Below are 27,184 nucleotides of genomic sequence, written 5' to 3'. Positions count from 1 at the left end.
TGGGTAGGTGAATGGATAGGTAGGTAGATGGATGGATGGGTAGGTGGGTGGATGGATGGGTGGACAGATGGGTAGATTGGTAAATGGATGGAAGGAAGGAAGGAAGGGTAGATGGGTGGGTAGATGGGACAGAGGGAGAGAAAGAAGGAAAGAGGAAAGGTAACAACCATTTCTTGGTTCTCCTTCATTATGGACTTTGAATTTGGGTCACTGAAATTCACATATACCTGAAAAGTTCCTTAAGATTTTTTCTTTACTTTTTCTCCCCAAAGCCCCCCAGTACATACTCGTATGTTTTCAGTTGTAGGTCCTTCTAGTTGTGGCATGTGGGATGCCACCTCAGCATGGCCTGATGAGCAGTGCCATGTCCGCACCCAGGATCTGAACCGGCGAGACCCTGGGCCACCGAAGCAGAGCGTGTGAAGTTAACCACTCGACCACAGGGCCGGCCCTGAACAGTTCCTTTTATCCTATGATTCAGACCTCCCAGCCTGAACATCAGAAGTGATGCACTTTTGGCATATTTAATGCTTCCTTCCTTCCCATCACCGTCTGCTCAAGGTTAGAGCTGCTCTTGGAAAGTCCACACAGACGGGGCGAGGTGAGGCTGCCCGGCTCTGAGCATGCTCACAGGGGCGATGGTCCCAGGGTGGTTCTCCACGGCTGCGCCTGCTCCCTGGGTTTCAGGAACCCGGGCAGCGGGTCACCTGAAGTGGGGCCCGTGTGCTGGGCCGCTCCTGCTCCAGCGCTGTGGGTGGCACTTGCTGTTGCTTTAGGACGATGGTGCAGTTTGGGATGGGGTGCGGCTCCCCGACTTGTGTGATTTAGACCATTGGCAAAGGCCGGAAAGGCACACAGATGGGCGGACTGCCGTGGAGCCCGTGCGTAGATGAAATAGCAGTCCTCCACACCCAGAGAAAGCCGTCAATGCTGCAGAGAGCGAAGAAAGGAGGTGGCTGGGCGCCCCTCTGGATAGCGTGGAGCATGGTGGACTCTCGGCTTCACTTTCTCTTTCTGTGGAAAGGCTTTGTTGAGAAGATGGGGATTTCAGGAAAGATGGGGGGTGCCTTGGAGAAGATCTGAAGCTCAGACCAGCTGACTAGCTAGTTCTTGAGGACCCTAGGGGCGTCTGGTGACAGACCCTGAGGCAGGAGCAGGGGACTGGGTGTCTTCCCTGAGCGCAGCGAGGCTGGGCCGGGGTTCACTAGCGGGTGGTGGGCCACCTGGGCAGCAGGGCCATGTTTACAGCAGGCCATGGGGGGGGTCCTGTGCACGTCCAGAATTCCGTGACCTGGGAGCGAAGAGGCCTGAATATTTGCAGGAGAGGTGCGTTCATTCGCTAGGGCTACCGTGACAAAGCACCACAGGCTCGGGACTCACCCAACAGACATTTGTGGTCTCACAGCCTCCAGGCTGGAAGTCCGACATCCAGGTGTCGGCAGGGCTGGTTCCCCCGAGGGCTGTGAGGGAGGATCTGCTCGTAGACGCCGTCTTCTCACCGTGTCCTCCCACAATCGTCCCTCTGTGTGTGTCTGTGTCCTGATCGCCTCTTCTTAAGGATATGGGTCATGTTGGATTAGGGCCCACCCTAATGACCTCATTTAACTTGATTACCTTTGTAAAGACCGTATTTCCAAGTACAGCCACATTCTGAGGTACTGGGGGTTGGGACCCCAACATATCTTTTTGGGGGGACACAATTTACCCTTAAGAAGTGCCAGCATTGGGTCTGAGAGTGGCCAGGGCAGTGCCCAGCCGGCGGGGCCAGGCCCTCGCGAGATGGTGGGGGCTGGTCCACGGTTTCCAGGCTCCCGGCTCTTCCCTCCACGCCAGCCCTGAGCCTCCAGCAGCTTGGCCACGGGAACCACAGGCTCAGAACCACCAGCAAGAGCGCCTGGAGGGAAGTGTCAGAACTGCCAAGCACCCCCTTCTCGGGGGCTGGAGCTGGGAGGAGGGTTGGTTGGCGTTCCCAGCCCCTCCTGCCCCACAGAACTCTGGCCAGCCACCCCAGAGGGCCCGGAGTTGTGTCTGTCTCCTGAGGATGAATTTAGAGCCGAGCATCGTGTCACTTCTCTTTAAGGCGTGCTGGCCATGGAGCCATGTTCCGCAGAGCCTTGCTGAGCCACTGGCCCATGCCGCCTCTCCAGCTGGTCAGCAGTCCGTTCTGTCCCTTTTGTGCTGAGGGAACAATACCACCCATGTCTCCCCTTTGGGGCGGGTGAGTGCAGCTCGTCCCCTGCCCTCAGAAGGTGGGGTCCTGGTGGCTTGTATGGGGTCGCAGAACCCAGGAGGCAGCCGCCTCACCCTCAGAACCAGGCTGTGCAGAAGGTCTGACAGTCCGCCTGCTGTCTACTGAAGGGACTGAGAACAAGCTCAGGGTCCTCGCGTCCCAGCGGCAGCATCTGAGCATGAACGAAAGGCACCAGCGAAGGGGATGGGATGGTTTGTGCGTCTGACACGTGAAGACTGGGTGTCATCAGGGGTTCCCTTGAGAAGAGGCCAGGCACCCAACTCTTCCCCTTTTCGCATCACCTTGATTAAATGGGAAAGAAAACCTGGGTGAGCCCCTGGCACCCCCAGGGCCTCAGACGACACCAACCACTTCTCTGACCCGGGAGAAGAGCCGCGTCCTGGTGATCTCGGGGCCTGGAAGGTGAGCGGCTGGCCTATCCTGCAGTGGGTGGCAGTCGGGCTGCGAGAAACTTGTCCCAAGAGCAGGGGTGGCTCTCTGGGGTTCTGTGGATGGACTAGACCAGGTCATGGGACAGACCAGGGACAGGCCACTGCACAACCCCGAGGACGGTGCCCGTGTCCACACAGACTTGCGCGGGTGCTCGCTGAGTGCATCTGAGCTGTGTGAGTTAGACCTCCAGGAAGTCGCTTTTAAAATCAGGTTCTTGTACTTTATGCCCGAGTGATGGAGTCAGCAGGCCTGGCGTGGAAGCTGGGGATGTGCTTTTGACAGCATCACAGCTGATGTGCCCGTCTGCGGGCTGGCTTCTGGGGATTCTGGTTATTCTGGCCCATGTGGCAAAGCATGTGCCCCGACCCAGGATGTTGGCAGTGGGGGTAGAGCCGGTCTCCAGGGGCTGCACACTAGTCCAGGGGCTGTGGGGTGCAGAGAGCCAGCTGGGTGCCAGGCTGGGTGCCAGGTGATGGGTGGCAATGCCAAGTCTGGTTGAAGCCATTATTTCTAGTGCCAGAAAAAGTGCCACCTAAGGGCTGGCCTGAGACTCTGCCTTACAGAGGGCACCCCACCCATAGAGGGCCCCAGGAGGGAGCGAGGGCTCGGATCTCACTGCCTGGATCAGAATCCTGCTCTGCTGGTGCTCACTGTGTGACCCTGAGCAAGTCTCTTAACCTTTCTGTGCTTCCGTTTGCTCACCTCAAATGGGGCAATGATAATGTCCACTCACCAGGGTTTGTGTGAGCTCAAGAGACAGTACATGGAAAGTGTTTGTGCTGGACCCCAGTTCCGCATCGAAGAAGCACCCTTACGGCCCCGTTGTGTTAGTTACCTTTACCCGCTGGAGCAGTGAGCTAGTTTTCTGCTGCTGTGTAACAAATGGCCCAGCACAGAGTGACAAGGCCACACTACACACCCATCCCCCTCACAGTTTCTCAGGGTCAGTACTTCAGACATGACTGGCTGGGCGGGTCAGGGTCACTCATAGGGCTGCAGGGTCTGAAGGCTCGGCTTGGCCCTGGGGGTCAGCTTCCACGGGGGCTCCCTCGCCTGGTGCGATGACTCAGCTCCTTCCACATTCAGGGCCCGCTGCTCTAGTGTCTTCCTGACGCGGCAGCCGGCCTCCCCCAGAGCCAGCCACCCAGGGACCCAGAGCCGGGCGAGCCGCCCCTCGCACAGCTGGGCCTCGGAAGTCACGTGGCCTCCTATCCTGCATGGCCGGTTTGTTGGAGTGGATCCGCGTCCAGCCCACACTCAGAAAGGGCAGCGTCCGGCTCTGCCCTCTGAAGGCAGCAGCGGAAGCGTCTGCAGACGCGTTTTCAAACCGCAGCAAGCAGCCGCGGGGAGGAAGAGGAGCTGCAGACTGGGCTGGACCGCGAAGGGCCCAAGTTTTGGGGAGAAGTCACAGTCCATGCCCTGCAGGTTTGAGAGCGTCCAGAGGGGCCGCAAGGCTGACCCGGCGGCCGTGGGTCCCAGTGTGGAGGGAGGCGCATGCCCGCAGACTCACGCGGGTGAGGCAGGGCACACGCAGGCACCCTGTTGGCTCAGTGCCGTGGTGGGGATGGTGAGGCCGGCCTCGGTCCAGGCTGGGCGATGACGGGCGCTGTGGGCAGCCGTCCCTGTGCCCCGGGTGTGCTTGGCACAGGGGGTGAAGCAGGGCTCCCCTGGAGGATGAGGGAGCCTTTGTCACCCTCCAGAGCCAGCTTCACCCCCCGCCACCGCGGAGAGTGCGTGGCACCCGGGCCAGCCCTGAATTGGAGTCACTGCTCCCCGTGTGTCTCCGTCCACATCGGAGCATAGAGCAGCTCGCAGAACGAGCACGGCCAGGAAATGTGAGCTTCTGGCTTCACCTTTGAAACCAAGACATGCGTGTTGAAAAGGGGAGAAAACCAGGATACATTCTTGGGGGAGTCACCACTTTTGTGTCAGAACCAAAACAAAAGCCTTTTAGCTTAAAAAAAGTGCACAACAGCTTGGGAATTAAAAGGCTTTGTTGAAGTCTTGTGGATCTGTTTTTATAGAAATCTCGCATGCAGTTTTGATCTTTTAAATAAAATACTGAAAACACAAAATAAAAATTACCAGTCATCTTTTACCTAGAGATAATCACCGTCAATACGTGGATGCATTTCTTCTAGTCTTTCCTTTCTTCCTTTCTGGTGTGCATGGGTGTGTCTGTGTGAGTGTGTGTGGTGTGTGCGTGGCGTGAGTGCGTGATGCGTGACCAATGACTTCGCCTGTCTGCCCTCTGTGTTACTTTCAGAAGGGAGAGATCCCCAGTGCCTTGAGGGTAAGCCGTGCGCTCGGACGCGGTGGATCTGGGCTCTGTGTGAGGACCGTGGTTCTTCCTCCTCCTGGGCCCTGGGTCTCTGGCACAGCTCCTAACCGCTGCCCCTCCCTTCCAGGACGGCCGTTCTCAGTGAAGGACCTTGCACTCGCTACTGAGTAGCGACCATGGGCCTGCTCGCCTACCTGAAGACGCAGTTCATCGTGCACCTCCTCATCGGGTTTGTCTTCGTGGTGAGCGGGCTGGTCATCAACTTCGTCCAGCTATGCACACTAGTCCTCTGGCCCCTGAACAAGCAGCTGTACCGCCGGCTGAACTGCCGCCTCGCCTACTCGCTCTGGAGCCGTGAGTATTGCCCACCCCGAACACTGGGAGCTGGGGGCCCGGCAGCAGGTCGGGAAAGCAGAGCTTGCTGCTAGATGATCCCTAAGGCGGTCCCACGCAGGGGCTCCTGGGGGGGGAACACTCGCGATGATGTGACGTAAGGCGTTGGGCCTGGCTTCCTTCCCCAGACTGGGAATCGAGGGCCTGAGGGGGAACACAAAGGTTTTTTATCCCCAGCCAGCAGATGTGCAGGAAGGCGCTCAACCCAAAACTCTTCATCAGGTTGAACTTGATGACATTCCACCATTTGACCATTGAGAACACAGAGCTGGCAATTTCATATGGTTTAACGTAGTACTTTGGATATTGGAAAACAAACAGAAATAGAGAGAATGATAAACTCAGTTTGCCATCAACCAGCTCCGGCAGCTGCCAGGACGTGGCCAGTCTTGTTGCACCTCGACGCCAGCCACCCCGACACCCTAGGATCGTGCAGCCAACCTCAGGTGGCCTGTCATTTTGCTTGTGAATATTTCAGTATCTCTCTCTGAAAGACAAGGACTCTCACCCCCTTAGTTTAACGTGTGTGTGGAGACGTATCTGTTTTCTGCGTGTACTCGTGTATGTGTGTGTACAGTCAGTCTTCAGTGTCGGCTGGAGAGAGACTCAAGGACAAGAGCCGCCGATGGCCGCGGCGGAGGCTCACACCGTGGGTCGGGGTGCACCTGGCACGCCCACGAAGGGCAGTTTACCAGGGGCTGTCGGCAATCTACATGGTCGTAATTTTTGACCCAATTATCCACAAAATAAGAATGTAACCTAGAGAGATATCTGCAAAAGTACATACCTGTGCAGGTATTCTCATTTTATCATTTTTATGTGAGCACAGGACTGGCGGCAGCCTCAGTGCCATTGGGGGGGACTAACTGGTCTGTCTGCACAGTGGAATCCAGTGCAGCCACAAAGAAACAAGGGCACTCTCTCTTCACTGACAGCGCCAGCTTCAAAACACACTTTTAAGTGGAAAAGGAAGGTGTGCTACATAGTATGCTCCCGTTTGTTTATTTTTAAAGACAACATGCGTATGGTGCATGTGCACTCGTATGTGGCTAGAAAAATCCTGAAAGGATGAACGAGGAAACTGATGTCTGGGGCGTGGAGGAAGGCGGGGACCTTGGCCCTTTATTTCTTCCTGCTGTGCTGCTTATGTTTCTAAGCATGAGCACGTATTTCTTTATAATAAAGGGAAGGTAATACACATTTTCTGTCCCGTGGGAAATGGTGAGTCCCCGTTAGCCCTCCCAGTTCAGGAGCAGGTGAGAGGAGGCCGCTGGTGTTGGCTGAGCCATCTGCACAGGATTCTCCGCGGCCATGGAGAGACCAGCGCCCCAGGCCTTCCTTTCCGCCTGCCTTCAACGTGTAATAGCTTCAGTTCCCAGGAGTTTTTTCCTACATAAAAGTCTGCTTTTTTGTGGGAAGGGAGAGTTAGAAGTCCTATCATGTAACACATACCACTGAGTATTCCTGAGCATAACTGGGCAAGGGGAATGCACACCAAAAGGGCACCTACTAACTAACAAAACCTAAATTCTGGGCTCTGCTTCCAGCAGTGTTCTGAAACTAAAACCACTACAAAACAGCTAAATCCTGGGCGAGACCGGCTTTTAATGCATTGCTGGGTTCCCAGTAAGTGAAGGAAATCTCTCAGCCCCGCCTCCCAGCCCCTTAACTCAAAGGAGGAGGTGCTGAAATCGAACATCAACAGTGCCTGGGCCAGCTGGGAGCAGGACTGACTCTGAACCAGGCCTCCCGAGGGGCGGCTGGAGGGGGGTGGGCTGGCGGTGCCTTGTGGGCTCAGCACCCGCCAGGGAAAGGCAGGGCCCACCGCACAGATTAAGATGATGAAGCAGGAGCTCCTGGTCACAGAACAGCAGACGTACAGCAGACTCAGACAAAACTGCCCCAGGCGCCCAGGGTGAAAAAGAACCAAATAGAACTTACAGAAATGGAAGTTATCATTGTATTGTTTAAAGTAGAGCCTTAGTGAACGAATTTTACATCAGATTAGACACAGCTAATGGGAGACTGGGTAAACTGGACGTTAAGTGTGAAGAAGTCATCCAGAGCACAGCCAGTGACAGAGGAAGATATAAACAGGAGCTGGAAGGAGTCAGGAGGGGAGAAGGTCTGTGTATACTCGGAACAGGCCTGGGCCTCCTGTCCCGGGAGGAGCCGGGGTGGTGGTGGGGGGGGCGGGGGAGAAGCAGCTGGAAGAGAGGAGAACTGATGAAAAGCAGGACTGTGTAGCTCGAGGACGCTAATGTGTCCCAGGCAGGGTGAATAAACAGAAATCCACGCTAAGACCCCTCACGGTGAAATCACAAGCCATCAGGACAAAGAGGAGATCTTAAAACATGAGAGGGGAGAGCTGGCACCTGCGAGGATTGACAGATGGACAGCACACTGGGCACAGCAGTCAGCCCAGAGACGAGGAATGCCTCCACCCTGAGCGAGGTGACCGTCAGCCCAGAATCCCACATCCAGCAGGGTCACCTTTCAAAGGAGAAGGAGATGAAGACAGTTGTAGGGACCCAGGTGGGAGCACGCACTGCCCGTCGAGCGTTGCCTGAGGTTTTAAAAAAAGGCGAGAAAGTAGAAAAAAGCATAAGAACATTGGTTAGAAGTTAAGATTAATATAAAATCCCCCCATATTTGGAAGGAACACAGACACTATGGAAGCACCAGCCGACCCCTGTGCGCTGAACCCGCGTGCCCATGGGATTCCCCCAAGGGATCTGTTGAATTTGGGGGTGTTCTCCACCTGGGTTTATTTCTTAAATCCATGAGTCGGAGTCCTTCTCAAAAAGAGCTGAGTGGAGCCTTTCCCGGAGTTCATGGGTGTATGGTGAGAGCTAGGACCGCATTAGTGTTTTAATAACCACTAATAATGAGCCACTGTTTTATTTTCAACTCTACGCACATTCCAGTTCTCATCCTATGACACCTGGGCCTCCTCGCCGCCCAGCCGGAGCCCATTTCTAGTGCGACTCTCGTCCAGCCCACGGAGTCGTCATGCTGTGGCTCAGGCCGTGGCGCCCTGCTGACCTCGGCCGAGGTTTTAACTCCCTGTCTGTAAAACAGAAATGAAATCACCTATCTCACAGCTGTACTATCGAGATGAAATGAATGCAGAGTGTGTACAACAATGCGCAATAAATGATTACGATTATTAGGTGAATTTTGAATTTTCTTTAAATCAGTGGATGAAACATGCAGAGAATGCTTGCTCATTGTGTGTCAGGGCGAGCATATATTTGAATGAAGGAAACTGCTAAAAGAAATTAGTGCTGAGCCCAGGAGCCAACCAGCAAAACTCCTAATTCCAAACACTCCCAGCCTGACCGTGAGCGGATGTGGAGACGGCAGCCCTGGCAGCTGTGTGATGATCTGCAGAGACCCAGGCCTCCTGAATCAGCTGAGAAGGCCCCTTCGTGTCCTGATAGCCGATGGAAAAGAGCGGCCTTGAAATTGCACCTTCCCGCAGGCGAGCCTCCGATAGAGACTTTGTGCAGGACGGAGCAGGCTTGTTCTCCTTGGAATGTCTGTAGGGCGTTTACCTTGTCTGTCTGTCTTCTCTGCATCCCAGTTGCTCACCTGTGCTTCCACCTGGCAGTCGTGACGACCTGAAGATGCCTTAAATGCGGTGGGAATGGGCATGCGTCCCTATGTTCTGACACCGTGTGCCTGGATTTCCAGCGCCTTGGGGTGGAATGCAGGCCTCAGGCGGTCGCCCCCTGCCCACCTGCAGAAGCTGGCAGGCTGGTATCGCCAGTGTCCTTTCCAGCTGTTAGCGGTCAGCACGAAGACCCACCGCAGCCTCGCAGACGGTACACATTTATGCACCAGGAGGCAGCTGCTCTGAGCCTGGGTCACGGTTTCCTGCGTATGATCTGCAGGTTATTTCTGGGAGGCCGTCGTGGAAACAAGGGGCGTGTAGACAGGGATGTAAGTGCCAACGGGAGTGAGGCACATGTCAAGCCCAAAGGAAGAAATGGCTTTGGAAAGTATTTTTCTTAGAAGATTCAGTGTCTCGGGGGTGGTGCTCTTAGAGTTGCACCATTCCTCCTTCCTTCTGGGGTTTCCACGTGTGTCCACCTCCGTGTAACACAGGGCGGCCCCGAGAGCCTGCATGTCCTGAGCACTCACCGTGTGGCGGGCACGTTCCCAAGCGCTCACGCGTGAGCTCTCCCCACCCCCACTGCAGCCTGCCGGGTGGGGGCTGTGCTGCGCTCCCCCGGGTGGGCGCTGCGCCACTGACGAGGGCTCGGGCTCTCCTCCAGGGCGCTACTCCCCCATCCTTGTGTCTGTAAAGTCAGTAGGTTGAGCTACGTGATTCCTCTCAAACCAATGATGAGAGAATCCTGCGTGATTCCACTCACACGGGGACTCCAACACAGGCAAACTCGGAGCAGAGAGGGGATGTGGCTGCCGGGGCTGGGGCGGGGAAGCGGGGAGCTGCTGCTGGAGGGTGTGAAGGTTCACTTACACAGTGTGAACAGATTCTAGAGCTCTGCTCACGACACTGTGCCGACAGTTAACAGGACTGTGCTGTGCACTCGAGGGTCTGTCTGCTGAGAGGGAAGACAGGTCTCCAGTTAAAGGTTCTTCAATAATGAGAGAAAGCTTCTCCACTCCCTAGGAAATCGCTTTAGAAGCCTCAGTCTCTTTCCAGTTCACACGTAGGAGTTTGGCCAAGCCCTGCTGGAGGGCCGTCAATTCAACGAGTCGGCTCGGAATGGGGAGCAGGACAGAGCAGGCACCAAGCCGCATGGGTGTCGTCTGGGCTGCGGCTCCTGGACAGAGGTGGAAAGGCCCCCAGGCTGGGCTTTCAGATGCACAAATCGCCTTACCCTGGGCCTTCTCTTCTTTCCTTAAACAGCTTTACCGAGAGAAAACTCACCCATTTAAAGCTCACAGGCCAGTGGCTTTGGTATAGTCATAGAGTTGAGCAACCACCACTACAATCTAATTTTAGAACATTTCACCCAAGAAGAAACCCGTACCTGTTAGTAGTCACTCCCCATTCCCGCCTCCCCCAGCCCCTGGCAATCACTCATCTGCTTCCTATCCCTGTGGATTTGCCTGTTCTGGACACTTCATATAACTGGAATCCTACAGTATGTGGTCCTCTGTGTCTGACTTCTTTCACTGAGCGTGATGTTTTCAAGGTTCATCCCTGTTGTAATGTGTGTCAGAATCACATTCCGGTCGCAGCTGAATGATGTTACACTGTATGTACACATTGTTCATCTAGTCATTCGTCAGTGGATGGACATTTGGGTTATTTCTGCTTTGGACTATTGTGAATAATGCTGCCGTGAACATTTGTGTACAGGTTTTTGCGTGGACATGTTTTCCTTCTCTTGGGCACATGCCTAGGGGTGGAATTGCTGGGTCAGCTGGTAACTCCATGTCTGGAACAGTTTTACAAAGCAGCGGCACCGTTTTGCGTTCCCAACCACAGTGTGTGGGGTCCAACGTCTCCTGTCCTTGCCAACACTCACCATTGTCCGGCTGTTCGATGATAGCTGTCCTAGTGACTGTGAGTGGTACCCCACTGTGGTTTTGGCTTGCATCCTCCTAATGACTAACACTGTGGAGCATTCTCTCGTGTGCTTGTTGGCCATTTGTACGTAAGCTTTGGAGAACTGTCTGTCCAGATCTACCTGTCCTTCATTCCTTGTGCCTTTACTCAGTGCACCTGAATGTTGGCTGGAAGCAGCCAGGGCTGACAGGTTTGTTCTAGGTGCTGAGTTCACCCCGTGACAAATGGCCTTTTCTGTTGATCTGGCCTGCGTCCCCTCAGGGCCCTCTCTGGTCCCTCGATGGTGCTCATGGTGAGCTTGTGCTTGGAGCTGACCCCTCACTGCCTCCTCCCCTGATTGGCCCTTGGGGAAAAAGGACCATGGCTCCTGAGTGTTAAGGTGTTGCCTGCGTGACGGACCTCCCGTCCGATTCCCGCCTTGTGTTGAGGAGGGAGCTGGGACCCCAGAGGCCGTGTAGTCAGCAGCATGTTGGGGGCAGAGCTTATGCATCCCCCACTTCCGCCTAGGCTGATGGGACATTGGTCAGGAAGGGGAAACCAGCCTCGGTCCTCTGGTTCTTGGATGTCAGTGTCACGTGCCGTATCTTATGTCTCCTATCAGGAAGCCACTATTATCCCGTTTTTATAAATGGGAAACTGAGGCCCAGACAGTCAGGCTCAGAGCCCACTCCCGAAGCCCTGGCCTGTCTCGTCAGCACTCCCTGGCCTCCGTCCCCAAGAGCTAGTCCCCCCAGGAGTCCAGCACACAAAGAACAGGGCTGCGCTGTGGCGATCCTGAGCCCAAAAGCCACGCTTCCTGGTCTGTGAGGTCACCCTTGGATGCCTGACTATGGCCGGCGTGATGCCACCAGCAGTGGCTCCAGCACAGCCAGGGCTGCCGGCCACAGGGGTCTCGGGGCTGGCTATGTGCACGCACCACCCCCCTTCATCCTGTGGATGAAGATGTGCCAGCCCATCAAGCCGGAGCACACGATGGGCATAAAGACGTGGGGTCCCTCTATAGTGATGGCTTTCCTTCCTCTGCCTGCGCCTCTCGCAGCATTCTGAAAGTTTCATTTGCCTTCTCCCTTGACTTTTGCTTAGAGAAGGGAACTATAATTTTGGAAAACTTATTTTATTAAACATAAACCATCAAAACTCATTTCTAACAGAAAATCCTGCTCTGACTGAAAATGCCATAGAAATACCCTGCCCTGGGTCTCCCCTCAGCATCAGGGAGCCCGGCTGGGCCTGGCCTGCCTGCAGGGAGGGGGCCTGCCCCTCACTGACGCCCCGCCGTGTGTCTGCAGAGCTGGTCATGCTTCTGGAGTGGTGGTCCTGCACGGAGTGCACCCTATTCACCGACCAGGCCACCATGGACTGCTTCGGGAAGGAGCACGTGGTCATCATCCTCAATCACAACTTCGAAATCGACTTCCTCTGTGGGTGGACCATGTGTGAGCGGTTTGGCGTCCTGGGGGTGAGCAAGGAGGGGATGCCGGGAGGGTGTGGGCGAGCCGGGAGGGTGTGGGGGTGAGTAATGAGGGGGTGTCGGGAGGGTGTGGGGGTGAGCGATGTGGGGGTGCCGGGAGGGTGTGGGGGTGAGTGACATGAGGGTCCCAGGGGCTGGCATGGCTCCCTGGGGTCTGGAGTCTCCACAACTCTGGGTTTTTCTTCCCTCCGGTCCTAGCCCCTGGTCCCTCTTAGCTAGGAGTGGAGCACACACCTGACCAAGGGGGCCCCGGGGCTTATGCTGCATCTCCCCCCATAAACCCTCACTCATGTCTCCGTGAGTCCCCCCAGGGCTCCCTCACTTAGCTAAGCTGCCTCCTGTGAAATGTGAACGACCCCACTGAGGCAGCTGAGGTGTCCCCTGCCGTGAAAGCCTGTCAATGGCGGCCCCAAGCCATCTTTAGGAAGGCCCAGGCCTGGTGGCCAGAGTGGTCCTCAGAGTCCAGGCCGGCCGTGTCCTGGGCCCCCTCCCTCCCACCAGGACTGCCCGCTGTCCACCAGGGCTGTGCCTGGGCTACCTCAGCTGTAGGACAGCGCCCCTGCGCTCTCGGGGTCGTGCTGGTCCCTGCGGTGCCACACTCAGAGTCAGGGCGTCCCTGGGGACTGTGACGTCACCCAGCACCATTCCAGTCCTGGGGGGCAGTCTGAGGGACGCTGCTGCTCTCCCTCCGCTGCAGAGTTCCAAAGTCCTGGCCAAGAGGGAGCTGCTGTACGTGCCCCTCATCGGCTGGACGTGGTACTTTCTGGAGATCGTGTTCTGCAAGCGGAAGTGGGAGGAGGACCGGGACACCGTCATCGAGGGGCTGAAGCGCCTGTCTGACTACCCCGAGTACATGTGGGTGAGTGCCCAGACGGAGCAGCCGGGACTGAAGTCCATGCGCTGAGCTTGGTTGACTTTAGTTGTCATGACTACAGTTTAATAATAATTGAGTTACTGGTTATAAAGCCAACAAGAACCCCTGAGCACAGGGGATGCTGGTTCACAGCAGGGCCCGCCCGCCACCCCGGGCTTGGAGGCTGGGGAGCCCATCTTGGGCCATGTGCTCCCACCTGTCTCCCCTGGGAGCCAGCGCCCTGCTGAGGGGCCCTCCCTACACCCCCGGCACCCCGGCCTGCGCAAAGGAGCATGGCTCGGCCGCTCTGGGGGTCTGCCCGGCGCCCCGCCCAGTCCCAGGCTGGGGCTCCTCTAAGGGAGGTCTGGGCTAGAGGCGGGGGTCAGAAGCAGCCCCAGTGCGGGGGAAGCTTCTCCCTCAGCACACGTGGACTGACCCTGCGCTGTGAGCACCCCCTCTGATGGCGTCTCCGAGCCCCGTGGGCGGGTTGACGGGGCAGCCATCTGGAAGCGTCACTGCCCTTGCTGTGAGCATCATTTTTCTCTCCACCCTCCTCTGGTCTCTGGCAGTAGCTCTGCGAGGCAAGCGCTTCCAGCTCGCCTGTCGCCTGTGGCGGCGAGCGGGTAACAGAGTTTACAGTTCCTCTCGCTGGTCAGACAGCTGCTGCCCGGCACGCCTTCCCATTCACTTCTCTCTGGAAAGAGCTCTTTTGCACCCTTTGGGGAGAAGTGAAACGCCGTGGGCTGTCCTGTGAGGCACCTCGCGTGGCTGTAGTGCGGGTCGCGGCCCGAAAGTGAAACAGCATTCCACACTGTGGTGCGCCCCATGCTGGGCCATCACTCGAGGGACCTGTCACTGACTCAGTGGCAAACGCGTAGCTATGGTCGAGGCAGCAGGTGGGGGGAGGTTCGAGCCCGGCAGGGCCCGTCCCCGACCGGCCACCCCGAGTGACCCTGCCCCCCGCTCCACCCCAGTTCCTCCTGTACTGCGAGGGCACGCGCTTCACCGAGAAGAAGCACCGCGTCAGCATGGAGGTGGCCGCCTCCAAGGGGCTGCCTGCCCTCAAGTACCACCTGCTGCCGCGCACCAAGGGCTTCACCACCGCGGTCCAGTGCCTCCGCGGGACAGGTAGGAGCTGCCCCGCCCGGCCGGGAGCCCCGCTCTCGGGGCCCTCAAGAAATGAAAACAGGGATCTGTCCAAACTGCACAGGTGAACTACACGTAAAACACAGGACACGGGAGCATAACAGGGAGAATCAGTAAGTGAGTTAATGTGTTACAAGAGCCAGGTATCATTTTTGAGGCGATAAAATGCTGCTTAATGGCAAATAGCTGTAATAATGATGAAGTATATAACTGAAAACCTTCTAAGGGGAAAAAAATATATCTAATTAATCCAAAAGGAGGCGAGATAAAGACAAAGGCCAGACAGGACACGGAAATCGGCCAGGCGGGAGATGTCCACGGAGGGTCAGTGAGTGCAGTGGGCGGGGTCAGCTGAAGGCCCAGCCAAAGGAGGAGAACTGGCAAAGGAAGACGTCGCCTGTGTATAAGGCCTAGCCGGGGCCTGCCCCAGGGTGCAGGGGAGGGCCTGTCCACGTGGCTGTGTCACCCTCTGCACCTCTCCCCCACAGTCGCTGCTGTCTACGACGTCACGCTGAATTTCCGAGGAAACAAGAACCCATCTTTGCTGGGCATCCTCTACGGGAAGAAGTACGAGGCGGACATGTGTGTGAGGTGAGCTCCGAGAGCTGCCCACAGGGGTCATGGGGGGCCACATGGGGCCATGGGGGCATGTTGGGCCTGACCTGGCCGCCCTCTCCCCAAGGCTTCCCAGCTCCGGGACGGAGGCCTCGGGAGCTGGCTTGCTGTCAGCCCTTGACACACAGGCTGGTCCCACGTCCCTGGCTGCCCCCACATGGAGGTGGTGCAGACTTGGGGACAGATATTTCTAACGGTCACACAAAGTGAATGAGTGGGGCCGGGGGTGAAGGCAGAATGTTCCGGATGCTCCAGGGAGGAGTGACCCCTCCCACTGGAGGGAGCACAGAGGCTTTCTGAAAGAGTCATCTGACCTAAAACTTGCACAGTGACCAGGGTTTCCACAGGCAGGAGAAGGACAAGCTGTCCCAGCCCAAGGGGGATGCCCACGTGGTGCCGTTTGTGGTGTGCAGCCAGGTAGACCCAGGGCACACACAGACCGCCCGGGAGGGAAGGTAAGGTCAGGGCCACGGGCTGACCTCAGTCCCACTCTGCCTCCAGCTCCTGGTGAACATGGGTCTACCAGCAGGGTGTACCCAGCCAGCCTCAACCCCTTTGCCAGAGTCAGTCCTGCCGGAAGGAGAGGGGAAGCTGGTTAATGCACAGCGGCTCAGCCAGCTTACAGACTCCCAGAATCCCCAAGAAGTGAAACTCAATCTGAGGTAGGGCCCTGTGGAGCCCTTAAAACATCCTCAGATTATCAGAAACAATTGCCGTTAATTTGTGCAGTGAGCATTTATTGAGTGCCTACTGTATGCAGAGCAGGAGGCTCAAGGCAGGGATGGGGTGGGCAGGTAGAGGGATCAGAGAACCAAGTTTCTGAATGGGATTCGCCATGAGACGGGGGCAGGTGGCCCCTCCGGCTTCCGGGAGGCCTGTCTGAAATGCTCCCCAGGGTGGAGAGTCTCCTCCAGCCCTGCCGGGCAGGCAGGCTGTGTCTGAGGGCCACTCTGGCGGAGCACCAAGAAGAGAAAGTGCCAAGCCAGGTGCTCATTTTTTTCCAGTTTCGTGTTCATTCCTCTGGGGAAATTGCCGGGCCAGACGTGCTCACGGCAGCCCCACCCGCGCCTCGGCGTGGACTCTCAGCTCCAGCGGGAGAGGACCCGCACTTTAATCTCATCTCGCCCTTTGGGGCAGAAAGTGTGGGGCTGTGTTTTACCTAATCTCATTTTAGTAGATATATTCTTAGAACTTCTAAAAGCGTCAGCTTGCTGTTTCGTGTGTTGTTGAGTAAAAGCAATATTCCAGTGAGTCCACACAGATGTGTGATCCAACAAGCCGAGGTTCTCACGGCCCGATGGCGTTTGCCCCGTCTCCTGTCCCCGACCGGGGGGCCTGTGGGATGGTGGCCTGGGGCTCTCCTGCTTCTCACTGGTGCTTGGGGCAGCATCCTCAGAGTGGCTGAGTCCACTCCAGGAGATGGAGGCTCGTATTTGTATTTATTTCTTGCTCCTCATTTTTCATTCCAATTTTACATGTTTCACACCGTGTGTGACAGACATGCAGCAGACCCTGGATGTGGTGCATCTCTGATATATGTATGGAATCAAGGGAGGAGGCGAGTGAGTTGGAGACTTTTCAGCAGTCATCTCTCTGCAGACAAACCCCTCGGAACTTCCTTTCCTTACTGAAACGGTCCATGTGTGTGGCAAATCCTTCTGGGGGCCCCTGGAGGTCCCCAAGACCTTTCCAGGCCAACAAAGTTCAGCTGTTTTTGTTTACAAGGAGTTTATATGCCTCCCTCAATCCCTTTGAGACACAGGGGAGTTTCCCAGAGGCTGTGTGACACGTGGCACAGCATCGCTCCCACATCTGATCTTGTGTGTGCTTGTGAAAATTCTGTGTTCATTGCTGATGTGGTCAAGATTGATAGCTATAATCCACAGAAACCAGCGTTCTCAATGCTTGGAGACAAAAAGATTGAGACACCTTAAAACGTGGAGATTTACCTCCAGCCATGGAGATCTCTCCTGGCTCTTCTCTCACTGTGGGCCCCGAGACGGGCAGCCGGGCCCCAGTGATGGCGTGGTCCCGGCTGACTGTCCCAGCTCAGTGTGCGCTCGTGGCCCCTGCTGGCCGTCTTGAGGTACTACAGTTGCCGTAGACGGCTGTTCTTGCCCGTGTATCTTACCAGGTAGCCACCTCCGCTCTTGGGGCTGGTAATCCAGCTGGTGATTAGGTTTATAAATAAATTAGTGTCCTAACTGAAGTCAGCTGTTTGTTAATCGAGATTAAAGTACTAAATCTCCATTGCTTTTCATCTGTGAGGCAAGTGGATTTCATTGGTGAAATAGGTAATCTTCTTTGCCTAACGAAAGGCACTTTCCATCGTGATTATTTCCAAAGAATGAACTATTAGGAGAGATCCAAATTCCTGCAGAGGCTCATGAATGATCACCCTTCACAGTGGAAGTGGGGGTATGGTCTGCTGAGTAAACGGCTCATGCATCCCTGTGAAATGCTTCCGCTGCGCACAAGCATGCACGTGTCTCTCTGCCACCGGGTGCTGGGTGACTCCACGGCACTCAGGCGGAGGCCCGGGAGCTGCTCTGATGCTTGTGTATTTTCGAAATCAAGAGTGAGACTGGAATGGAAAAGGCCAGCCAGCAATAGCCCCGAGGCTCAATGACTGACTTTCCCCGGTCAGCTTGATTTCTCTAGTCATTTACTTTGCTTTCAATCTTCTCAATTAAACAGGAGGTTTCCCCTGAAAGACATCCCGCAGGAGGAAAAAGAAGCGGCTCAGTGGCTTCATAAACTCTACCAGGAGAAGGTAAAGGTGCCTGCTTCCCCTCGGGGTCTCTGAAGAGGTTCCCAAGGGGCAGCTGGTGGGGCGGGCAGGGGCACAGTGACTTCCTCTGGAGACGAGAGTACGTGCAGTTCCCAGATGCTTCTTTCTAATCTTTCTCTTCTTTTTTTTTGTTTTAATTGTCTCAACTTTTGAGAAATTAACAAACTGGAGAAAAGTATAAAGGATAACACAACATTTATATAACCGTGGCTGATATTTTATCACATTTGTTCCATTTTTTTCTTGTAAAAGAAATGATAGATATTTAACACACATGTGTTATATGTGTGTGTATATGTGATTTAATATATGAGACACAACGTAGATGACATGAAAGGATTCTATGACAACCACGTCCAGTCTCTTCTCCATTCCCCTATAGCACACCTCATCCCTGGCTCTTACTTCCAATTTATTTTGTATACACAAACCCGCCGGACATTAGGTTTTCATTTTCAGCATTGTAGGAGCTTAAATAATCAGAAAATCCTCCCAGTATATAACAAATATCTTTTTAAGTGCATTGGCGAGCTCTCAAGAAAATACGGGAAATTTCTAGGATCAGAAAAAGAAACGGAACTGGAAGCCAGGTGGTAGCCTGTGAGCTGATACTGCCACACACTGCAAACAGGGTCCCCTTAACCTGAAGTCTTTTGTTTTAATGCCTACCTGGGAAAGAAGATAAAGGTTTGACCTCATTCAAAGCAGGAAGTTAGAGCTGAAAACCTCACATAAAGGTGGGAAGCTCTGAGAATTTTGTCCTCAGAAAGGTTAAACTGAAAAAAATTTTCCTGCCAGCACAGGGAAATGACTGTGAAGCTCTCCTTTCTCCTCCTGGTCTTAAAACGGTTTCCCCTGGTAATTCGCAATCACAGGCCTGTCCTCAAACAGGTGTAGGATTTGAATTTACTCTAACAACATAATTCAAGAAGAACACAGCCAAAATGTCAACATAAAAAGTGGTTCTGGGTGAATCTCTCTGGAGTTCCTGACAGAAGCAAGTGCAGAAGTAGAAGAACACAGCTCCAACCTGAGCTGCCCGGGTTTCCTCGGGGACAGTTCTGCTGGAGACGAGCTCATCACTGAAGTCTGTTATGGGAAGGTATGACAGACATAACAGACAGAAAAATTAAACCCTCAAAAACCTCAGCTGAAATGGACCTATCAGATGGAGACTAAAATCAGTATGTTTGAAATGATTAAACACAAAAGAAGGAATTGCAAACAAAAGACTGAGACCTATGAAAAAATGAGATGGACCGGAAAAACCAAGTAGAATTTATAGGCATGAAGAATCTAGTCATTGACAGTAAAATCTTAATTAACAGATTAAATAGCAGATTAGATACAGCTGAAGAGAGAATTAGTAAACTGGAAGGTTTTGAGGAAATTACTCAGAATGCATTACTCAGTATTGGGGCATTGGGGCTCCTGGAGAAGCAGCTGGGAAGTAGAGGGTACACCTGCAGGGAGGGGGATGTGATGACTCGGGAGGCCCAGCGCCACGGCTGTGCTGCCCGGCCCGAGGAGTGTGGGCTGCCTGGCGGCAGGGCCAGCAGAGCCTTGGGAGGGTGGAGGAAGGTGGGGAGACACGCAATGAGGGCAGCTTGTCTGGTTGTGTGTGTGGAATTGCTGACAAGTCAGGAAAGGTCAGAGGGCAGCAGCACCCCAGCCTGAGGGTTCACCCCATAGAGAGCCTCACCACGGGGGAGAGCCTGGTGTGTGGGCAACGAGGAGGGTACTGGTGAGAGCTCGACAAGCACTTCTGTGTCAGGATCACGTGTGTGTGTGATTCATCTGATCAAGAGCAACAAAGCCTGTCGTGCTCTCACCCGAGGGAAAGCTCCTGCCTTCGCGTTTCGTGGTGTCGTCGCGGGCCCGTCGTATACCGTGAGATGCTGTCACAACACGCTGAGAGGCCTGCTGAGCCGGGCCCTGCACTGGAGGGGCGACAGCTTCCCACACCACCTGTGCAGCTCTGGGCGCAGGCGGGCGCAGGTCCTGTTCTCGGAGGGTCGGGGTGGTCAGAGCGGGGATGGGCAAACAGCTTGAAAATGGCTGGAGTTTTCTGGGGCCATGCCGAGAAGGGCCTTCCAGGTGGGGTGGGGAGCATGTGGCGTCGCCCTGAGGTGCATGCGGGAGTGTGGGGGTCACAGGTCCTGACCACACGAGGCCCCGTATCGCCTGCCCTTTGCCCCTCGAAGGGCAGGGCAACTAGTGCCTCTGCACAGGCTGATGAGGCTGCGAGGCTGCTGTTTGTTGAGCGCCCCCTCATTTTTATATAGTATGAAACACAGCTGTGGGAAATTGAGTGCAGAAAATAAAATAGAAGACAATAAAGGCAGATGACACTCCACGCCCCCAGGATCGCCACCAAGATCCTGTTGTTGTGCATCTTTCCAAGCTTGGTCTCTACAGACGGATGGTCACACTGTGTGTGTCTCAGTGGCATCATGTGGTTCTTAATGTCTTCCTTCACAAATCTTGAAGCATCCTGGGTCTCCCTGTTAACACACCACTGCGTTACGTATGACGGCCGCAGAGGGGTCGGAGCACCAGGCCTCGCCGACTGTCAGCCGCACTCAGTGTGGAGCACTTCCCAGTCCTGCTGTCGTGACGGCTCTGACAGAGTCCTCTCCCCGATGTCTTCACACGCTCACCTCTCCTCCCATCGTCAGCCTCCAGGAAACAGAGACCGAGAGGGTGACCCGGAGCTATGGAAGGTGCCAGGACTTGTGCCCAGGCCACGAGACTCCTGGCGGGTCACAGCCACCAGCCCCCCTTTGAGACCTAGCAGGGGTTGCAAGGGGCCTGGCCAACGCCGGCAGTCCTGGGGTCAGAGGTGCCTCTCATGTGCTAGGTACAGACTGATTATTTTCTTAGGAAACTTGCCAGTCAAAGGGTTTGTATTTTTTCATGCTTTGGATACAAGCAGCCAAGGCACGAAGCTCATGCCAGCTTCCCCTCCCACCTACAGCATGCGTAACCCGTCTACTTTATTTATGGGGCATGTTTATAATCATTTGTAAACAGGAGTCATTTTTCACTGTCAATGCTTTTCTCTAGTGTTAAAAGAATAGCATATAGGGGCCAGCCCCGTGGCCTGGTGGTTGAGTTCATGCACTCCGCTTTGGTGGCCTGGAGTCGGAGCCTGGGTGCAGACCTACACCACTCATCAGCCATACTGTGGCGGTGACCCACATACAACATAGAGAAAGATTGACACAGGTGTTAGCTTAGGGTGAATCTTCCTTAGCAAAAAAAAAAAAAAAAAAAAACATGTAAAGAGACCACTTTTCTTGTCGACTCTTTCAGGATGCGTTGCAGGAGATGTATAACCAGAAGGGGGTGTTTCCAGGGGAGCAGTTCAAGCCCACCCGAAGGCCGTGGACGCTCCTGAACTTCCTCGCCTGGGCCACCATCCTGCTGTCTCCTCTTTTCAGTTTTGTCTTGGGCGTCTTTGCAAGTGGATCTCCCCTCCTGATCCTGATGTTCCTGGGGTTTGTTGGGGCAGGTAACGAACTTGGGTGACTACACAGCCCAAGGTCGGGTCTTCCATGTGCCGGCCATGGGGGCGGCCTGGAGACTGTCACAGTCACGCTGGGAGCTGTCCAGGTGACAGCCCGTGGAGAGCTGGGATCCAATCTGAGCCTTGCAGGCCCCTGAGAGCGGGTCTGGCCACGGGCTGCAGAGGACACCTGCCCCCCAGGACAGGCTGATGGGCAGGCGCGGGGAAGGGGGAGGAGGCGGGAGCCCCCCTGAACCACTTTTCCAGCAAAGCCATCACTCTAACCTCCCCTTTTTCCTGTCTTAAAGCTTCCTTTGGAGTCCGACGACTAATAGGAGTAACTGAAATAGAAAAAGGCTCCAGCTACGGAAACCAAGAATTTAAGAAAAAGGAGTGATTAATGGCCGTGATTGAACACACGTGACCGGACGGTGGTATCCACTTAACTCAATTAAAAACAGAACAACACACACAGAGCGGAAAAAAAAGACACTTAGAAACTATTTTTCTTATTAACTGGTGACTAATATTAACAATAAAACTCGAGTGGAGGGGTAGAGGAGCGGCAAGGCCTGCAGACGGGGCCGCCACCCGTGCCGCGCCGGCACCAGGCGCCCGGGGAGCTGGGCTCCGAGGTCGGCTCCGGACCCGGCTCTCGCCCGCCCAGGCCACGGCTCCCGAGAACTCTGCCTGCCGGAGGGAGCCTCTCGATGCCTCCTCTTCTTAAACTTAGACCCCACTTTCGTTTTTATCAGTTACTTCAGGAACTGACCCCGGCCCCTCGCCTCTTCCCCGCACCCCCTGTGAACTGTCTCTTTGCGACTCTTCCTCTGTCCTCCCGGGAACGGATGCGACAGGGTCCGGCCCGGAAGCGCCTGCTTGCTGCTCTGCTCGGCATGGCACGGCACCTTCGCTCCCAGACGTGGGTTGGCCTTGGAGAGAGTTCTCCTGGTGATAAGCACACACCGAGCGTTGGCTGGGTCCGCGGGGTCGGGTCGTGGTCCTGCGCCAGGCTGGCTGCAGGCAGACGCCCCGCTTTCTTTCCCAGAGCATCTCGCCCGTCTCCTGCCTAACCCTGGGTGTGAACACCTGAAATGTGGTTTTAAAGTGAACGGGCCCCTAGGACTCGGTGAAACGCACAATCCTCCCTTACCCGGACCTGCGCTGTCCCTTCTCCCTGCCGCCCTCAGACCCCAGGCCCTCCGCCGGGCCTAGGGGGGCCCGGGCCCTCCGCCCCGCAGCCCAGGAGCCCCGCGGTGCTGACCTCTGCCCTGCAGCCCACAGCACTCTCGGATGCTTTTTAAAAAGCGGTGTCACCGTGAAACCTCTGTCCTCCAGAGGTGGTGGGAGACTGTTAACACGGAGCTCTCGGGCTTTTAGAGGTTTTATTTCTACAGTTGATCTGTTGATGGCTCTCAGCTTCCTGAGGAAAGCTAGAGATGGTGAACCCCCGCCCCCCGGGCCCGCGGGCGTGCTGGTTCCTCCTCGGCTCCTCCCGCCGCAGGGCTGTCTCCAGAGCGTCCTGCCAGCCTGTGCTTGGCTTCTGTCCTCACAGCGTTCCCTTTGGCTCCCAGCCCTAGAAGGAGCTGTTTATTCCGCACATGAAGGCGCGAGTATCAGTGTCCGCTCAGGGGGTAGGCCAGGGGCTGGAAGCCGCGGGGGCTGGTTGGAGGAGTGGGCAGACCCCGGCTCTCCCTGGGCTCAGCTAGTCATTCCACCAGAAACCCCACCTGCACTGGACTTTTCCTCCTAAACCTTCAACTTGCTTTTTTAAAGTGACACTCCCCTCCTGTTTTTTTAGCAAGGGAAAGGAAAATAATGGGTGTTCTCTCTGATACACTGTAACCAGCATTCTGAACGGAGGCAGGCTGAATTTTCTAGAAAAAAAAATAGAGGAAAGAGGCATGGAAAAAATTAAAAACTAAATTGGGAAAATGATGATGCATTGGCCCTAAGTATGTATTTTGGGAAGCTTCCTCGAGGCAGCGTCTGCTCTCTGACCGCGACCCTGTGCTGGGCTCTGCTCGGTGACGCTGCTGGAGACAGGGCGCAGGCTGCGAAGGCACCGCGGCTCTGCGTGCTCCTGAGTGATGGTGGATGAGGACAGCCCCTTGCGTGCTTGAAGGGGTGAAACAGCTTTAGAATGCTCGTAGAAGGGAGCTCCCCTCCATCTTAGGGCATCTCCCCTCCTTCCCTTCGCCAGCGCCCGTGGCGGAGCCGAGCAGACAGTGCCCCTCCGCTGCGAGGGCCGGTGAGCGACGACCTGAGGTCTGCTCTTTCTTTCCGTAAATGCTGCTCCTCTGTGTCTGTCTCCTGTCGTTCGCTAACTCACTAACACCTAAAGAATCTTAGGAAAGAAAAGCCGAAGGGTACTACCGTGCAGATACATTACCTGGAAAATGCAACTTGAGATCGTTTACCATTTAATTAATAGTCCTTGTTTCCCAGATACGTTCCCTCCCCTTGAAATTAATACGTAATGTGTGAACTCTGCATTGCGGCGGTGAGGGCGCTGTGGAGACTCCCGGCCAATGGAGACTGAGGCCACGGCCTGGGGTAACCTCAGCGGCTCCTCCACGTTTAACCCAGTGACCCCATGCATTTGAATACCCAGCCCTTTGAGAGCAATAAAAACTACACTATGAATGTTTGGGGTTTTTTTTTAGGGAGAGGTGGATTTTGCTTTTGATCCACTTCAGGAGAGAAGTGGAAAGGGGGAGGGGAGCTCCTTTAATTTTTTAAATTAAATTAATAAATCACAGAATAGTGCTTTTTTTTTTTTCCTTTTCCTTTACGCCTACCACCGACCTTCATTCGTTGCTGATGTTGTCATGTCAGGCTGAGTGCTGGGACAGTCAGGTTGGTCACCGTTGGGGGCAGTGCGCTTTAGGCCCAAGTCGCGGTGCCCTCCACACCGGGTCCTGGGTCCCGCCAGGAGGGGACGTGTTTGCTGACCCCCTCCGCTGGGGGGAGGTGTTTGCTGACCCCCTCTGCTGGGGCCTGCTCTGTTGCTTGCTTCGTGCCTCCAGAGCCACCCCACCTTGGCTGGAGGCACAGAGAGAGGGCCCTGGGCCCTTCCTGTGAGGGTGCAGCGGGCTGAGCGCAGAGCCTGGGCGCAGCTGGCCGGCATGTTTCTCAGCACAGGCCCAGGCCCTGCTCTCAGGCGCCAGGCGCCGAGTCAAGACATCTTCCACGCGTGTATCCTGGCCCTGCCCAGCGAGTGGAGTTTGAGTTGTGGAAGCTCCCTATGTGTCCAGCTGGGGAGAGGGCCGCAGATCTCTGTCCCCCTCTGGCTTCTGGGGTCCTGTGACCTGTGGCAGCTACCAGCACCTAGAGACTGTCTGGCTTCCCTCTTTGGGGTCTTCCTGATGGCACTGTAAGCAGTGACTATCCCCACTGCGTGCAGCTGACGCTGGGGAAAGCCTTAGCTGGTCATGGGAAAGCGAGTCATAGATGTGTGAAGGCTCTCTTTCTGTGCGCCCGCCTTCTCTCCATGCTGAAGCCTGGAGGAGGGTTTGAAATGGCTACCCATTGATAAGAGTTTTAACCCAGAGAAAGAAGTGACCCTGGTCACCCGGTGCTTGGTGACGGCGTGCCAGCTGCATGGCCCGATTATGGTCTCTGTCCTCAAGAAGCGCAGAGTCTGGTGGAAGAGATGAGCTCTGAGTAGACAAACTACTCAATGAAACAACAGTGTGAACAGCACTTTCTTGTATAAAACAGCCATGATCCTGGATCAGTTTGGAAGCCCTGTCTTGTCTGTCCCTGTTCCTCCTGCTCTGTGGCGTGAGAGCCTTCCCTTACAGACCTTTAGTCAGTGAGCACGGGAGCTGACGGGTGCCTGCAGTCACGGGCAACTCCGGAGCCTAGGCCTTCCACGCCGTGCGACCACCGACTGGTATCCCACTGGGCGTGAGGAATCAGGGACGCCCTGCATGTCACTTTGTCTCACCTGTAGGACAAGCCCAATAGACTCTGCTCAGCCCACCTGATTTTCAGCAGAATTGTTTAATCCTGTGCGTAAACTCATGCTGCGAATTTCTCACTAACAGCTGCATGCTTCCCCGGCATGCAACACTTAGCATTAAATGGTGTGGTGTGGCTTCTAACCCTGCAGCAGTGTAACCAGGCTTAGGGTTAAAATGGTGGGCCTGACATGACCACCTGCCTTCCCTCTGGAGACAGCATGGCTCTGGCCCATGTTTCTGCCCCTTTCTCTAGCCTCTCCTAGCGTCTGGGCCTGGGCTGTGGGGCCAGCCACACCACTAACTCGCCCTGGCTTTGTCCCAAACCCTGCGTGGGGCCGCCAGGGTGCATGCAGACATTCGGGTCCCACGTTCTTGCATATCAGGGCCAGGACGCAAAAACACAGGGATGGTTTTTGGGTCAAAGATGTCTCGCTTAGTTTTGCTCGATTGAGGGGTGGACACATATGAATTCAGTTTTCCCACAAGTATTTGCCGCTAGCTAATTCGGTGGAAACGGTGGCATTCTCATAACCCACTCAGGAAATAAAGGACAAGAACCCTTTTCGGGAGCCTAGGAGATTTCCCGAGAGGTTGACAGAGTCAGCCCCCCGCGCCCCGGCAGCAGCACGTATTCTTCTCAAAGACAGCTGAATTGCTTTACACTTTGTAATGACAAGCTCACCCAGAGTTTTCTTTTCCTACAAACTTCTCAGTTTCTTAACTTTTTGTTGAAAAAGTATTTGGACAGAAGTCGAACTGTGAATGATACTGAAATGCACTAAATTGTATTAAACTGGAGTTACTTGATACAATGAAGAAATGCATCTGATCTACTTGTATTTATTGTCTCAGAATTGTATGTTGTGACAATCAAATGTTCCTTGCCTAAACGCCAGGAAATCCAACGGGCTTCTTAATCATAAAGATTGTCAGTAAGTACTGTAACTGTAAATGAGAATCTCTCTCTTTGGAAAACCACACAAACCATTGCTTAAGCGCGTGTGACGGACGTTGGGGTTCTTTTTCTATTATTGATACTCTGCCATACCTGACCACTGGCCAGTTTCAAAGGGTGACAATTTGTACACAGGGTGCGAATGTATTATATGGAGGGGTCGTTTTGTACACTTCATTTTTACAAGTTTTGCTACTCTCGGGCTTTATGTAGTTGAGGATAGCGGTATTTTTGGTCTCTGGGAGTTGGTGGGGGGTAAGGGTGGGGGGACTAACTTGGACTTTAAAAGCCTGTGTCCCAAAAACTGGCTGTGTTTGCCATGCTCTGCAAAGATCACCTCATACATGGGCCTGCGTGAGCGTGCCTGAGTGCCGGTGTTTTCTGGATAAAATGCTGCAGGCATCATACTTGTTATTAAAATTGCTGCTGTGAAAGAGAGGGATAAAATGTCCACAATATACGAGAAAATGACTGTCTGCCTCCTTTCGTCCCTTTGTTTCTAGTCCGCACAGATTTTTCCCAGGGGAAGAAAAGACCTGCGGGCACTCGGTGTCTGCGGGGTCTTTCGCCTGCACAGACCCGCCGGCGCGGGGCCTGCGCTCCCTGAGGCCGTCCTGCCCGTGAGCGCGCTCTCCATTTCACTTAAGTGGCTTTCAGAAGGGGAAATCTAGAAGGAGAGCCATCACCTGGCCAAAGCAAGGGACAAATCAGTTGGTGCATAAAGGATGTGCCTAAAAATGGGTCTTAAAGCCATCAAGGACAAAAGGGTTTCCAAAGTAGGCATGTATATATCAAAAACTATTTTTTGTAAAAAAAAAAGTTATTCTGTGGAGAAAACCAAGGAACCCTTTTTCTTCTTTATAAAGAAAAGAACTCTTGTTCGAACCAAGAGGTATTCCAGGGTCTCATTTGTCTGTCTTCTGAAAATAAATTGAGCTAAAAGAACCGTGGTGTCATTTATGCTCTGGGAACAGC

At 54.7% G+C, this 27,184-nt stretch overlaps 1 protein-coding gene across 4 annotated transcripts in view; it reads left to right on the top strand.

Annotated features, from left to right (window-relative positions):
- LOC124234247 (1-acyl-sn-glycerol-3-phosphate acyltransferase gamma) overlaps positions 1-26,083 on the top strand; it is a 56,300-nt gene extending 30,217 nt beyond the window's left edge. For all 4 annotated transcript variants that reach the window (XM_046651494.1, XM_046651490.1, XM_046651492.1 and 1 more), the window contains exons 2-9: positions 5,092-5,318; positions 12,192-12,361; positions 13,071-13,232; positions 14,201-14,354; positions 14,861-14,963; positions 17,685-17,760; positions 21,094-21,292; positions 21,595-26,083. In XM_046651494.1, coding sequence (XP_046507450.1) covers positions 5,141-5,318; positions 12,192-12,361; positions 13,071-13,232; positions 14,201-14,354; positions 14,861-14,963; positions 17,685-17,760; positions 21,094-21,292; positions 21,595-21,683 — 1,131 coding nt within the window. In that variant the 5' untranslated portion in view covers positions 5,092-5,140 and the 3' untranslated portion in view covers positions 21,684-26,083. The remainder of the gene's footprint in view (positions 1-5,091; positions 5,319-12,191; positions 12,362-13,070; positions 13,233-14,200; positions 14,355-14,860; positions 14,964-17,684; positions 17,761-21,093; positions 21,293-21,594) is intronic.
- The last annotated feature ends 1,101 nt before the right edge of the window (positions 26,084-27,184 follow it).

The sequence above is a fragment of the Equus quagga genome, unplaced genomic scaffold (genome assembly GCF_021613505.1).
Source record: "Equus quagga isolate Etosha38 unplaced genomic scaffold, UCLA_HA_Equagga_1.0 73442_RagTag, whole genome shotgun sequence".
NCBI classification, from domain to species: Eukaryota; Metazoa; Chordata; class Mammalia; order Perissodactyla; family Equidae; genus Equus; species Equus quagga.
This window is presented reverse-complemented; position numbering and strand designations above follow the sequence as displayed.